This window comes from Cryptomeria japonica, chromosome 5, assembly GCF_030272615.1.
Source record: "Cryptomeria japonica chromosome 5, Sugi_1.0, whole genome shotgun sequence".
In the NCBI taxonomy this organism is placed as follows: domain Eukaryota; kingdom Viridiplantae; phylum Streptophyta; class Pinopsida; order Cupressales; family Cupressaceae; genus Cryptomeria; species Cryptomeria japonica.
The window spans coordinates 925,065,005-925,081,159 of record NC_081409.1 but is presented as its reverse complement, the minus strand read 5'-3'; the positions used below and the strand labels follow the sequence as shown (position 1 = coordinate 925,081,159).

General features: G+C 36.2%; 1 protein-coding gene across 2 annotated transcripts in view; it reads left to right on the top strand.

The window, feature by feature from the left end:
• The window catches only part of LOC131066262 (HVA22-like protein k), a 131,973-nt gene that overhangs the window by 29,762 nt on the left and 86,056 nt on the right, over positions 1–16,155 (top strand). For both annotated transcript variants that reach the window (XM_058000990.2, XM_058000989.2), the window contains one exon: positions 6,380–6,438. In XM_058000990.2, the coding sequence (XP_057856973.2) occupies positions 6,380–6,438 (59 nt within the window). The remainder of the gene's footprint in view (positions 1–6,379; positions 6,439–16,155) is intronic.

The window sequence follows — 16,155 nt, the reverse complement described above, 5'->3', positions numbered from 1 at the left end:
ATAGTTTATCTCTTTATCAAAATGGTGAGCACAAGCAAGAACGAACTCAAGTTCTAGGGCAGCCATCGGAAAAGAAGAAGCATGGTGAATGGGGCTGTCCAACAATTGCTGCATATTACTATCCTGCGGATCCTCCACCCTTTTGATGAAATCTGACATGTCAACATGCTCCATTTCCGTATCCTTGATATGATCCATAGGAGAGGAAACTTGTGAAGGGGAGACCTCATTCTGGTACTTATCAAATTTGTATTTCATCTTCTTTGGAACGGAAGATGATGGTAAATCTGACATTGAAGAACAACTTGATATGTTGCGATGAAGACTTAAAAGTGTCAAAACAACATCAAGATCAGCTGCAACTATCATCTTTCCTCTTCAAATGGGAAAAATTCTAACTCTTGCACTTCACAACTTTGTGAGAGGAAGATGGGAAATAAATAGGGATGCTTGGAACTTGGCTTTTGACCAATTTCGGATCTTGGGGAATATTTTACAAGTATACAAGTGGGGAAGAACAAACATGTAATCGGACTTTTGAAACCCGAATGCAAGTATACTTGTAAAAGGGAGAATGAAGTAGTGGATAAAAAATGAGATTTTGACACGTAGGAAATGGCGGGAATGGTATGTATGGATGATAGCTGTTAATGCATAATAGCCTCAGTAAGATAAATGATTGAATGAGAGATAAATGAAGTCTCTCATTCAAACATTTATTATCGTGAGGGGGCATGATCAAGTGATGTCTTGATCGGCCATGTCCAAAAGACATGGCCGGTCAAGGCATCGCTTGACTGTCTCCAGCCCACTACATATACCAAATGAAATGTGTGAGAATGGACATTGAAATAAAAATGCTCCTCCTCTCTTGCAACATAAAAGAAGACAATCAGATTTATACAACAATTCAGTGATAGATGATATATAGAACAAGATAAATTTTAATTCTGATCCACAAAATTAACATGGTATCAGAGCCAGGTTTCTTTCTATAAAGCCTAACCACCTGAAGGAAGATCCGATTAAGATCAGATTGATATCTCCTTGAAAGTCTCGAATATGGCCACATTGCAAGGACTTGTCCTCTCAAACTTAAACTACAAGCGTCCCTTGCTGAAGTCAGAAATTCAGACGTATGTTCAGAAAAATTATGTTCTCTAGAAGAAACTCAAGATACCTTGTGATTGAGAGGGAGCTTACTAATCAAGATTGAGCACTTCTGAGGTAAAAATTGTAAATATTGATTATTATTATTAATACTAATAATTATTTTATGGGCGCTGTGTAAATCATAAGGAAGTGACGACTTCCAAATGATTTCCACTTGTATTTTTGAGGTTATTGGAAGGTGACGATCTTACAATAACTCAAGATTGTGGATAGAATCGCCGACTGAGGCAATCCACGTAAAAGCTTGTGGATAGAACCATCGACAGAGGCAATCCAGACAAGAGCTCATGGATAGAATCGCCGATTGAGGCAATCCACGTAAGAGCTTGTGGATAGAATCGTCGACTGAGGCAATCCACGTAAGAGCTTGTGGATAGAATCGCCGACTGAGGCAATCCACACAAGAGCTCATGGATAGAATCACCGACTGAGGCAATCCACGTAAGAGCTCATGGATAGAATCGCCGACTGAGGCGATCCACATGAGAGCTCATGGATAGAATCGCTGACTGAGGCAATCCACACAAGAGCTTGTGGATAGAATCGCCGACTGAGACAATCCACACAAGAGCTTGTGGGTAGAATTGTCGACTGAGGCAATCCACGTAAGAGCTTGTGGATAGAATCGCTGACTGAGGCAATCCACACAAGAGCTCATGGACAGAATCGCCGACTGAGGCAATCCACATGAGAGCTCATGGATAGAATCGCCGACTGAGGCAATCCACACAAGAGCTTGTGGATAGAATCGCCGACTGAGGCAATCCACACAAGAGCTTATGGATAGAATCGCCGACTGAGGCAATCCACTCAAGAGTTTGTGAATAGAATCGTTGACAGAGGCAATTCACATCTTGAAACTATGGTCCCAAGATAAGCATCATACGATTTATGAATATTGCTCCCAATACCTTTTACATTTATCTTACCTAGCTAAGAGGGAGTGTTAATGCATAATAGCCTCGGTAAGATAAATGATTGAATGAGAGATAAATGAAGTCTCTCATTCAAACATTTATTATCGCGAGGGGGTATGATCAAGTGATGTCTTGATCGGCCATGTCCAAAAGACATGGCCGGTCAAGGCATCGCTTGACCGTACCCAACCCACTACATATACCAAATGAAATGTGTGAGAATGGACATTGAAATAAAAATGCTCCTCCTCTCCTGCAACATAAAAGAAGACAATCAGATTTATACAACAATTCAGTGATAGATAATACATAGAACAAGATAAATTTTAATTCTGATCCACAAAATTGACAATAGCAATGAATATGAATGAAAATGAAAAGATTTTGGGAAGATCATCTTTATGAAAATGGGAAGAACTTTCAACTTGTAATCAAGTTTTAAAAACCTGATTTTGAAAGGATGAGCATTTTCCAACTTTGAAACTTGGAATTTCAACAAAAGATGGTTAAGATTTTTCAGCCAAAGGAGTAGATCAACTATTTTCATCTCACTTGCGATCGGGTTTTTAAATCCCGAATGCAAGTAAAGAGGGAAATGGGGAAAGACAATGCAATTCACAAATTGCTTTGCAAACTTGGAACAAAGGGGAAAATCTCTCACAAAATCGATTTGAAGCAAGAACAAAACAAAACTAACATATACAAATTGATCAAGGAAACCAAAACAAACGAAAATAAGAAAAGAAAACAAGAACAAGGGAAGAAAGCATACCTTGATCAACAAAACGACCTCCCAAGAACAAGAAGCAATCCTTGAAAGAAGAGAAAGAATCTCTTAAATAGACAACAAACTAAACTCCAAACCCTAGCCACGTTTTTGAAAAAATGCCATATGTAGCAAAACACCTATCAAATGCAATAAGAATCGGTCAAATAATGCATTCAATCTCCACGCCTAGGTACAAGAAGCCAAAACAACTTGGGAGAATCAAGATTTGTGGCACTTCTTGAAGAAAATCGTGGCATCTCATGAAACACGTGTTTGCTGTTTGCATGCCATTAAATCAGCAAAACGTCTTCCAAATGGCACAAAAAGAGTTTCAAGATGCATGAGAATAGATATGAAATCAAAACGCCTTCCTCCTTGAATTTCTCCACAAAAATCATTGGAATCTTTCAACAAATCCAACTTCTATAGCTGGTCGGGTTCTTGGGGAAGGGCAACAAGTTTTAAAATTGCAAAGAACATATGAAATCGGGTTTCTTAAACCCATTTGCAAGTTTAAAAATGTCACTTTACATTCAATAAGGCAAAATCGGGTTTGTGAGAGCAAACTACAAGTTTAAAATAAATGTAATAGGGAAATAAAAGTCTCCTTCAAGTTTTAAACAACTCAACAAAAGACATGTGAAGGGAAAATAAAATTCCTTTTACAAGTCACAAAAATAACTAAAAAATAAACCTTGTAATAGGGAAATAAAATCCCTGAAATAAAATCCCTATTACAACTTAAAGTGACTTTATAAAACTTGCAATGGAGGAGAAAAACCCCTACCATAACTTAAAATCACTTAAGTGAAACTTTTTAAATAAATTACAAGTTTTGTTTTAACTTTATAATTTAAAGCTCACTTGTAATATGTTCAAAAAGTTCCTACAATGACTAAAAAGCCAAAAAGCAACAAGGGGGAAATAAGAAGTAAGTTACAAGTTCTATTTTTCATAAAGTGCACTTGTAATTAACTTAAAATTTCCCTACAACACTAAAACAAAGGAAAAATAAAACTTGCAACTTAAGGAAAATTTCCCACTTGCAGTCAGGGAGAAAAAACCCAAAATTGAAAGAAAAACAAAGCAAACGAACTCAAAACGTGATGAAATTCGAAGTGTGGTTTAAGGATGGACTTAGGATTAGTCCAGTTCAAGGGTAGAGCAAAATTCTACCTCGGGAAGCGTGCCATAGAGTAAAATTTTCATTTTTTGACAAAAAAATCATGTAATAGTCCATATTTTTGAAAACAAAAATGAGGACAACAAACTTTTGGAAATAAATTCCAAGCAATGAAATCACGAATAATGTTTTTTTCAAAAAATCTTTCCCCGCTTTGATACCATGAGATGATAATCATAATCGATTGAATTATTATAAACAAAAGAGATGAAATCTCCTTAAATAGACTACAAGTGATGTTTATTTTGAAAGGAAACTAAATGACTGAGATGACCATTATAGCAATATTACAATATTACTTTAATATTAAGTTACCGGTTCGGGTTCGGATTCGGCAAAAAAAAAAAATCTTGGGTATGGGTTCGTTCGTACATATATATATATATACCCATATACTATATATATGGTCAATATATACAATCCATACAAAAATAAAATATACAATGTGACTTTCCATACATAAATGATAAATGATAAATGATAAATCCATAATTATTAATTGCCAATGCCAATAAAAATTCATATATCGCAAATGTAATCAGTAAACTAATAACTAAAGTCTAATATCATATTCATAATTTGCAAAAAAGATAATATTCAATTTTCAAGTCTTTTTTAAAAAGTCATAAAGGGGTGAATTAGAGTTTTATTATAAAAAAACTATTTGAAAAAGTCTTTTTTTATTGTTTTTTTGACCTGTAGGCCCCCTTTTTGGGAAACCACAGGCCTGGTTCATGCGGGTCCTCCTGGGTTCGACCTAGGTTCCACCTGGGTCCTTCCCAGGTGGCCAGGTTCCCTGTGGATCTGGGTTCATGCGGGTCCTCCTGGGTTCACCCGGGTCCTCCTGGGTTCGACTTGGGTTCCACCCGGGTCCTTCCCAGGTGGCCGGGTTCCCTGTGGGTCCTGTGACGCAGGACCCACAGGGAACTCAGCCACCTGGGAAGGACCCGAGAGGAACCCAAGGAGAACTTGGGGAGAACTAGGACCGGGCAAGAACCAATGTGGTAGGGAAGGAAGGGATTGAGATTGTAGGAGTTAGCATTGATGAAGCCCATGACGATGATGAAGAGGATAGTGAGGGTGTTGACAGAAGATGTGATCTATTTCAGTTGGGAGATTAGTTTTGTGCTTAAATGGTAGAGGTCAAGAATATGATGACAATACGATCTAGTAGTTTGAAACTTGGTGCCAGATTTGTAGGGATGTGAAAGTCATTGAGGAGCATATTGAAATAAGGGGTCCATGATGGATTCCAAGGTCATGTTTTCTGCTGCTATGAAAATTAGTGTTCTTTTCCATAATAAATAATGCTTTTGTGGCAGTGTTATTTTTACTAGTTGTGCAGGCACTAGAAAAGTATAGGGAAAGAGCTCTTATGAAAAGGAAAAAGGTTTTCATAATCTTTTCAATTTCTTTTTAAAAAATTTAAAGTTTAATATAATATAATTTAAATAAGAAAAGAATTGTAGATTTATATTATTTGAATTTAATAACAATTTTCTTTTGTAAATTTTATTGGTTGATGAATTTGTTTTGAATTTCTATCTCACCAAACTCAAACACAAACACAAACCTTGTGACATAGTAGATAACAATTCATAAATCAATCTATCAAGCACCTTTATATTGCACCACCTCTCCTACAGAGAAGGAGCTTGTACACATGCATGCATGGGTTTCAACTGGCATGAGAATAAGCATGAAAACAGCATGAATGATGTACATGCTTGAAACTATTCATGAGTTTTTAATAAAATGATATTTTCAAGATTTGTCATTGCACTCTATGGAGATCATAGACATCAAATTTCTTGTTCATCATTGTTACATCATGCTATCTTGGAATGGATTGTTTGAGCTAGTACACACTAGGAGCTAAGGGTTTAGAGTTTGTATTTGTTTATGTCATTCATACTAAGGAAGACGATAAATAATGGCATTCTCCTCCTAATTAGGGAGATATTCTTTTCATTTCTGTAGGTAATTTTCTCTCCTGCTAATACTCTTATCAACTATTGGGTAGAATTTACTTCATGAGTTTGTACACATGTGGTGGTTGTCTTAGTCCACATATGTGCTTAGGTACATGTTATAGCCCACCTTAACTGACATACATCATTTTGGTTGTTATAATGATAAACACGAAACATTTCATTTGGGCACTAAATTACCTTTATGTTTATTTTGCATAATATATTAATGTGAAATTTTTTGTACATTTTTACTATTTTTTGGTTAAAAAACTGGATTGTTTATTATTTAGAATGATAAATACTGCCTTGTGTCTCATCTCAATATTTCTTTATATGTTTTTAATCATTTTTACCATATTGACAGATTGGGATCAGGTTGCTTCTGAGCCCTGTGAGTTCCAATATTGTGCTTCGGACAGCTTGGTATGACCCAGACCTTGTTGAACAGCTAGTTAAATCTTGTATTATGTAAACTGTGATGCAATTAATAACAATGAGGATGACTTTATATTTTGTGCTAGTTATACAAACTTTGATGAATGTTACCATGGTGATTTAATTTCATCTAAATTTGAAGTTTTGAAGTCGTTCACATAACAATTCAATTGCTATAGATATCACTGTCTCACTTTGAAATCTTTTTACAGAAGTATACAATTCTATGCAAGCAACAAAAAGCCTCAATACACTCACTGGAACTCAATTATATATGCTGAACGTTTCCCAATTACAATCAAACAGACTTGCATTCATATTTGCATAGTCCAGTGATGGATTTCTTTACTAAAGATGGAAGCTAACCCTCTCCCAACCATGAAGAATGAAGATAACATGTGTCCACAACTTCCCAAACGTGAGAAGACAAAAAACCCAGTGTTCAAATTGAAGTTGAAATGCCAAAAGTAAAAAAAAAATGCTTACTGCCTGTGTAAAGATAGGTTCGCTGCTTTACCATTAAAAATTTGCTAGAGCAAACATTTGTTATGCACACACTTGACAATTCAATTTTTATTCAAACTTGAGTGCTCATTTTTCCTTTGTCATGTCTGCACCCTTCAATGCAAATTTTCCTTTTGAATGTGAAATAGTTTCCTTTATTCAGGTGCACACCTTAATAAGCTTCTTGAACTAAACTAAAAAAATCTGTTCTTCTTCACGTAGGCATGCAACTAATAGTGAGATTTTGAACCTAGAGGTTTGACGTTGTATTCTTTTAATGAGGTGCACCCTTGACAAAGGGATTTTGACCTTGTTCGTTGAAACTCCATTTCCTATAAAGAGGTACACCCCTAACAAAGTGATTTTGACCTTGTTCTCTGAAGCTTCATCTCCAATATAAAGGTCTGCCCTTGACTTCTTGTTTTAGCAATTTATTTGACCCAAGATTGTCTCTTTTCTGGTGAGGTGTGTCTCCTCATTTAGGTGTGCCCCAAACATTGGGGTTGCATTTCAACTTTGAAATTCACCATCTTTGATTACACTTTGTTCCTTGCCTTGGGTGAACTGTTTGTCATCTCTTCATTGATTGATCTTCATTCTTCACCTTGTTGAAAGTGTCTCATAGTTCTTTCCATTTTCCCTGCACTAAGACAGTGAAAAAGGTGACAAAAACAACATAGACAAACAAGATGAAGTTACAAACAGTACTCATGGATTGGATTGAAACATGGGGTTCTAGCTTGAAACATGTCATTGTATGAAAAACTTCATATGGTTACAACGCACCATAAAGGAAAGGGATAGAGAACCTCATTTTTATGGAGGTGAAAAGAAGAGTTACGCTTGCAAATCCAAGCTTATATATTTTTCACCTTGCATTAGTGTGTGCCTATGTGTCCTATTGTCATGACAAGAGGTGTGCATATGTAATGTCCCCAAATTAGTTATACTCTAAATTATCTTAAATTTTCCCAAATCTGAAATAGGTAAGTAAGTTTTAAGAGTGTACCTTTGTATACTGTTTTCCTGCAACACAAAATAAGAAAACATATATGAAGTGATACTTATAAGTTGAAAATTGAAACATATGCTAATGAATTAGATCGAATGATATAAATTTTTAATGTATTAATTACCATTAGCATTATATTTGTTAGATAAAATCAGATTGTAGGTTAGTTGCCATTCTTTATTATTCAATTTTCTTAGTGCACTAGGGTAGGCTGGTTGTATAGGGTGTGCAAGAGACCCTCCACCCTAGGCCCAAGAGCAGATGCTACATCTCTCTTGGCTCCATGTGGCAGGTGTTAAGCATCCATCATGGAGTGGCGTGCCCAGTGAGGTGTCCTATCGCCGTTCCCCCCCATCACAACCACCTTCCCCCTTAAGCCCAAGAGCAGATGCTACACCCCTCTTGGCTCCATGTGGCAGGTGTTAGGCATCCACTATGGAGTGGCGTAGTTAAGAGAGAGAGTCCCTCATATACAATTAACCATTTGTCATATTCTAATGAAGTTATATTTATTATTCAATTCAACCCATTATGATAATTAATTATATTTGACATAGTCATTACAATTCTATTACATTATGTTAGATTAGTGTCTCATGCTTTCTGTTAGTACTACTTTGTATCAGAATTATTCATTTTCTGTCATGGCTACTTCTCACCATATTAGCACTGTACGAATTTACAGTATTATAATTTGTACAAACTGAATTTGACTTGCCTTATTCCTTCTGGATTTATCAACAGATATATGTACATGTATTATGTCTAACAGTGATGTTGCGTGTAGTTATTACAATGCTGTTTGAACTTTGAATAATTATATATTATTTGCCTTTTCAATTTTATGTCATATTAATGGTCATCAATTTGATTAAGATTATCCACAATGGTTTATATTCATTAATAAACATATTGAATTTTAATATATATATAAGATGCTGACTGTTATATTTAATATTAACTCAGAAAATGTACCTGTCACTGCTCCTTACTTTTTCCTTCCTGTCTTGCTGGCACTCTATATTTTCCTCTGTATATTTCTTTTGGCAGGGGGGTGGGGGAAGGGTATTTATTCTACCCCTTATCGTGGTGGAAAGCCACGATGTTCTAGCAGCACCTTTTCTGAAGGGTGGCTGCCTTATTCAGCGAACCCTTCATGTAAAAGCCACCGTTCCAATAATGGTATCGGCTTAGGGAAAATAATAATCATTGGTTAAAATATAATATGTAAATTATTAATAATATAATATATACGTTAACATTACTGATACATATTGAATGTAAATTCCATTAAATTGATTAAAATAAAATAATATAATATTATTGATTAAAATATAAAAATGTAAATTATTAATAATATAATATATACTATGGATTTAACAAGTCAATGTTTCTGATTCTGAATTTAATATGATTTTAATACATTACAAGGCAAAGTAATTCTATTATAAATGGGGGGATATGACAACATATATATGTGCAAAGAAAGGGAGTTACACTCCAAGACTCCTTTCAGGTTTCAAGGAATATAGTGACACCTAACAAAGGAGTTACACTCCAGTGAATCTTAGCTAAAAGACAAATAAGGTGTAGTATAATCTAAATTAATAAATGCAAAATAATAATAATCCTAGCCACCTCACTAAGGAGAAAACAACCTTATAAGTAGGAAAAATCTATACAAAAAAGGGAAAAAAGGTTGAGAAGGAATTTTTCATTACAAAAATAAAAAATAAAAAATCTTATGATGATACTAAAGAAAATATCACAACTCACATATACCTTGGTGTGACATCAAAAAGGGGCTTCATCTTGAAAAGGTTTGATTTTGTACATCAACTGCCATTGACGAGTAACACTTCTTAGAACCTGAGCTTAATCATCTAGGGCTCCATGGGGACGAGGCATCATTGACAAGTTCAGTTCTACAACTGCTTTGTGTGAATCTATCAATGAAGTGATACGTTGTCCATTGATTTACATCTGATATGGGTGCACTATTTCTACTTCAGAAAGATACTGGAAGATGAAAATCAATATTTCTACTTCAGAAAGACACTGGAAGATGAAAATCCTTGTATGGTTGCTAACATGGTATTGGACCTATAATCTATGTTTTTTTTGCCTTTCTCCAGTACCAGTGCTGTGAATTTGGATGCTTGCATTTGTTCAAGCATTATTTTCTGAGCATGTCATTTTTTATTATAATGACTGTTGGGTTGTGTAATTTGCAGCACTTTGCAATCTTGGATTGCTTTTTTGGCTCCTAAAGTGTTATGCTATCTATCAAGAATTGATGGAATGGGTCTTTTACCTATTGCTCAAGACCTAATCTCATTCCAGATTTGAATTCCTTTTTTGAGGCTTATCTGTGGTTCTGTCAAAAGGCCTGGGGCTATTATTGTTAGAATCATTTTTTATTTTTTTGTCATGTTTACTTGCTTATCTGTAGGCATCTCCTAAAGAGGTGATTCAGAAGAAATTCATTTACAGTATGGTCTCAAGCTTGATCTATACCTCGAGTTTTATATCTACTCAGTCTCTTCAATATTTAATATGACAGTTAGAGTATTAAGTAATTGCATATTCTAGGATAGATTTATCATTTCCTAAAATGTGTGAATTTTTAAAACTGTACCTCATAATTGCGAAGAGGAAGTAGGACTCTGTAGTGTCCCTTGTAAGATTTCCTCTATCTTCACAATCTAATGAGACTATTATATTTATGATTCTTAGTGTCTTGATTAGAAATGTCTAATGGAATTATCATTATGTAATACTCAAATCAAGAAGGGCTTAATGCATGAGATTTTTATGAATATGAAATGCAATGGTAGAACCTTCTTATCTGATATAAAATTCAATATTCAAATGGATCTGCAAAATGTACTAAGATTATTGGAATTCACTGGATCGTATTATTGCTACAAGAATATAGTTTAAGATCGTTGTCCTTGACTTGTATCCTTATGATCATGCAATTGGATTGGTTATGAATCTGATCTGAATTACGATCCCTCTTGCTCTTGTATTTGTGCAACCTTTGACGCTGTCTCTGCTAGAATTTCCCTTTGTGCATGCGTCCTTGACCTTGCAATTGGATGGGTAATCACCCTCCTCTCACTCGGTTGTCTAGAGGCTCATGTGAGCACTGCAGGTATAAGTAAATATACAAGACAAACATTCCCTGCCTTCTTGAGAATCCACGATCCTCCTCATATACCCATCAAATGGGCATGATGTGAGGAGTTGTATCTCTCACAATTATGACTTTTGCAAACAACCTAATCAATTATGTCCTTAATTGGACTTATTCTTCATTAACAGTACCATTATCTAACTAACTAATGAACTGATTGCCATTCTCCTAGACAGCAATAATCTTATTAATGTTCCTCACGTCCATGGAATGCCTTTGTATGGAGAGATCTGCTTGGAGATTTGTTTAGCAATTGAATGGGGATATTACAATCTCCCCTCCTTGAAATTGCTTGCCCACAAAAAACCTTAGATTGTTTTGTTTTTTTTTATTGTTTTAAGGTTCAGTAGTTAATGCACTTTCTATGAGTTCCATCCTGTTTCTTTACCAACACCACAAAAGATGCCAAGGGTCTTGAGATAGACCTTATATGTTGATGCAGCCATAACTGGTAAAAACCCTCAAAAGAGTCAACCGGCTTATGCAACGAGAGAGACACAATGGAAACGGCAAGAAAACATAACAAATTCATATAAACAGATCATATTCCAGCCATAGAGCTTCCGGCAATCATTATATTATCATCAAGGAACATCCGGTAATTAACCGGTTACATGCAGGCTTCCAGTCAGATACAATCCAACCGAGACTCTAAGAATCAACCAGATCACAACATGCGAATCTCAATCCTCATTCTAAGTTCTACTTCCTCTGCCCTTCTAAATGATTACATAACATCATATTGATACCCACCGGAACATATCCGGGTCGGCCTCAAAAGATTACATTCACCAATGCAGGAAAATGAAATGTGTAATTAGGTCGGCCCTAAGATTTAAAAAATCTTTCCGGAAAATTACAACCAAGTGATGCGGTTCAACAAGAAGGTCGGCCACGCGCCAAAGAACATCAGACAAGACCCAAGATGGATCCACACGCCAAAGAACATCAAACAAGACCCAAGATGGATCCACACGCCAAGAATCACGCCGGTAATGAAGGAAAACCAACCGGTAAGCACAAGAATTGTCCCGAGAACCCAGAAACAGCCAATCGGAAGCGATAACTAACCGGAGAAGAACCCAAATGAACTAGAAATTTGGATTCAACCACATGAAACCGTCAGAAAACTACAAACAAGAGCTGCCACAAAGAACAAGCAACTATCGTTACATACCGGTAAGAATACTGAAAGTGCACAAAGAACTAAACAAGAAGAAAACTGAAAGGAAATGTTTTTAGTTGATGCAAGATTGCTCATCAACTGGGGATGCCCATGCATCAGACAACCCAGGTAGAAAAAAATGTTCCATGAGAGGCAACTCATGAACATCTAAAAGGATTCAGAATGAAGATCCCATGCTCACATCTGATCCAAACATCTTCTTTATCTGCCAATATCTGCTCTATCTCCTTCGATGCTTCAATCGAATTCTCTAACCTATGACTCTCTTTGTTTCTCTTTCTTTGCTTCAGATCTGCACATTGCCTTTGTTTCTGCGACTCTGATTTGGTTCTGCCACAAGACTTTATCCGGTTTGTCACCATCAACTCCCTGTCATCCGGTTCCATCTGTCCATCAAACTCATCTGTCAAATCCTTCTGCAAACTGATGTCACCCTTCGGCATAACCTCTGCAACTAGTTCTATTAGATCTTTCTTCAAATCCTCCGGTATAACTTCTGCAGCCGATTCTATCAATCCTTCCGGTATAGTCCCTATCATCGGTTTCTCAGTAGTGCAACTTCTCTCAGGACTTAGCCTCTTCACCTCCTTCTCTTTCTCCTTTAAAGAAATCAATGTGAACTTTTGCCCATCCTTTAAAATAGTAACCAGGTTTCTTCTACAATCATAAATAGCTCCTCTATCATGCTGCCAAGGTTTTCCCAACAAGACATGACAAGCACTCATTGACACAATATCACATAAAACTTCATCTCTGAAAGGCCCAATATTGAAACTCACCAAACACTTCTCCTTTATCTCTATCTTCTGATCATCTTGTAACCAACTTACCTCATAAGGACAAGGGTGCTCAAGCCTCTTCAACCCAAGCTTCTCAACCATCTCCTCAGATACTAAATTATCAGTACTTCCACTATCTACAATGACCTTGCAACACTTACCACCTGATTTGCATACCATCCTTAAAAGACTCTTCCTCTGAGTAGATTTGGTATCCTTTCTTTTGAACATAAGGGATTCTCCTTGCTCCGGTGTGTTGGTGTTTGTTTTATCATCTACCAAACATTAGAATAGGATACCCAAAGGTATTCTATCCTCTCCTGAAAAATCACTACTGATTCCAAGGTCTATATGTGCGAACAAGCAACTTTAGTGGAATAGCTTCTTGGGTAGTGTATGCTGAAAATCTCAAGGGGGACTTACGTTAACAAATGTCTATGAACTGTTGGACTTAAATGGATTTAGCAATTTTAAGCTCTTTTTTTTTTGGATTTTCTGGGATTTAGACTCTCGAAAGAAAGGAGGAAAGAGATAGGGTTCAACAAGGTTAATCTAATCCTACGAACTCTAGAGACGGTATCAATTGGGTGCTCTCGAGAAACCAAACCTTGCTTCACCACACTAGGGACAACTACACAAAGCCGGTGCAATCTTCGATGGGTTGTGCTTATGATCGAGATGTTGGGATGCATAGGGGATGGGCTCAGACTAACTTTGCATGGTAAAATGGAAAACATCCATTTACCAAAAATATGAGCAGAGATATACCATCAATTGACACTTATCAAATCTTTCATTCAAATTAACAACAATGAAAGCAAATCTATATTAATTTTAACTAAGTGTTGAGAAAATTGAAACCATGCAAATCATTCAAACAATAGAGATTACAAAGCAAGCGCACATGCAATATATTATCTGGAAATGACCTTACGCAACAATACATCAAAAACCGCACACTCTCCAAATGAGAGGAGGTAGCCTTATATAGTTTTCAAAAATAAATAAACGACCGAGATCGAACAGTGATCAAGGGCCAAGATTGAAAGCAATAAACCCTAATTAGGGTTTCCCATAACTAACTACCCTCGACCAATGAGAAAATTACATTTGGGACACTTGTCCTTCTTGCTAAATATGAACCATCAATGAAAATATAAGGTTGTTGCATTGTGAAGTGTGCCCTTCTAGAAGCTTTTGGATAAGTCAAGTTCATTGAACCTGGACATGCTGACTTGGAGCAATCTGATTGGTCGAAAGATGATGAGGCGCCACCTCAATGTGTTGGATGTTTTCCTTGAATTCTCCAATTTGTGTCAAGAAATTGTATAAGTATGGAAATTTGATTCCTTCTTGTCGCCATTTGATTTTGCTTGGGAGCTTGTCTTTTTCAATTCTTTTCGGAGATGAAATCCTTCAAGAAGTTGGAAGTTTATTTAACTTTTCCCTATTTTCACTAAGTCTGAGAACTTTTCTTTCTTAATACCTTGAGATTCTTTCAAGTGCCTCGAATTTGGAGAAGAAATCTCTTCGCGAATTATTTCTCATACTTAGCCAAATTTTGGCCCTCTCTATGCTCGGACGAACCTTGCTCGTGGTCTCGTCTTCAATTCTGAATTTGGCTTGAAACTCCATTTGTGTTTTCTGTGACGATCCTGCCTTCAACTGCTAATTTATGTTGCGTGGGAGGAGGGTAAAAGCTCTAGATAACCTCTTGCAAATATAAAATGATGGGATCAAGTTGTTCAGACATTCCCTGTGATCATGCCCTCCTTCTTGATACCCTGAAATTTGGAGAAGGATTTCTCCATGCCTTTATCATAATTGGGGAAATTGGAATTTTCTCTGTGAAACATTTCCCATACCTAGCCAAATTTTGGCCATCTTCATGCCCGGATGAACCTTGCCCGTGAACTTGTCCGCAATCCTCCATTTGGCTTGAAACTCTAGCTGCGATCTCTATGATGATCCCGCCTCTATTTCCTCATGCGACCTGTAAAACCAAAGGAAAATAAGTTAGAAATCTATCTTGGATTAAAGAAAATCGAGGCTGCGAACGGCTAAGTGTTTGGAGATTTTATTTCATTTTCATACTTAGCCTTGAGAATGGGATTTTCACATGTAAATTCTCCAACCTTTTATAACTTCAAAACTTTCATTCCATTTAGTCAACAAAATGATTATTCCCACTAAAAACTTGAACAAGTCCACAAAAATCATCTCCAACGGATTTTGAAAATTCAGAGAATGTAATAAATCTGTACTTAACCAACTTCACCTTCGATGGGGAGAGAAGAAAAAGATAAGAAGACAGAAAGATCTTTAGAAAAACTCAAAAAATCGGAATGATCTGCCTCCTATTAGCTGGTTATACTCCAAAATCTGCGGATTCTTTGACAAGAAGCTCACCCAACTGCAAGCAATATCAAGATTTTCTCCAGATGAACTCCAAGCAATATCAAGATTTTCTCGAGATGAACTCCAATCTGCAAACACTTCACTATGCTCTCCTTAAGAATTTCAAACTTCTTGGTGTAAAAATGAAGTTACAAATGAAGTATTTGTAAATGAAGTTGAATTCCCAATTAGAAACATGCAAACTCCTCCAACTCATGTTTCTAAATCCAACTCGAACCTTTGGGAAAGTGTTGTCATCTTCTCTAGTTCGAAAATCCTTTACTTATGCAAGTTTCTAAATTGTTTTTAGTCTATTAATTTGAACTAGGCTCATAAAATAGTATCTTCCAAAAAGTTTCTAATCTGGAACTCAGTATGAAAATCCTTTTGATTTGTAAATATCTTCTTTCCAATTTTAATTTTGAGTTTCCATTTTGACTTTTCAACTCAATGATCTTTGAAAATCTCTTTTTCCAACTTTCTAATTTGATTAGGAGTTCGATTTTTGGGAAGATTTGATGACATCACTCACATTCTTGTTGACTTTATTTGACTTTCAAGAGTAGGGCGGAGTTTTGAATGTTCAACTTCATGCTTGGGCGGAGTTTTCATCTTCTAACATGATGCT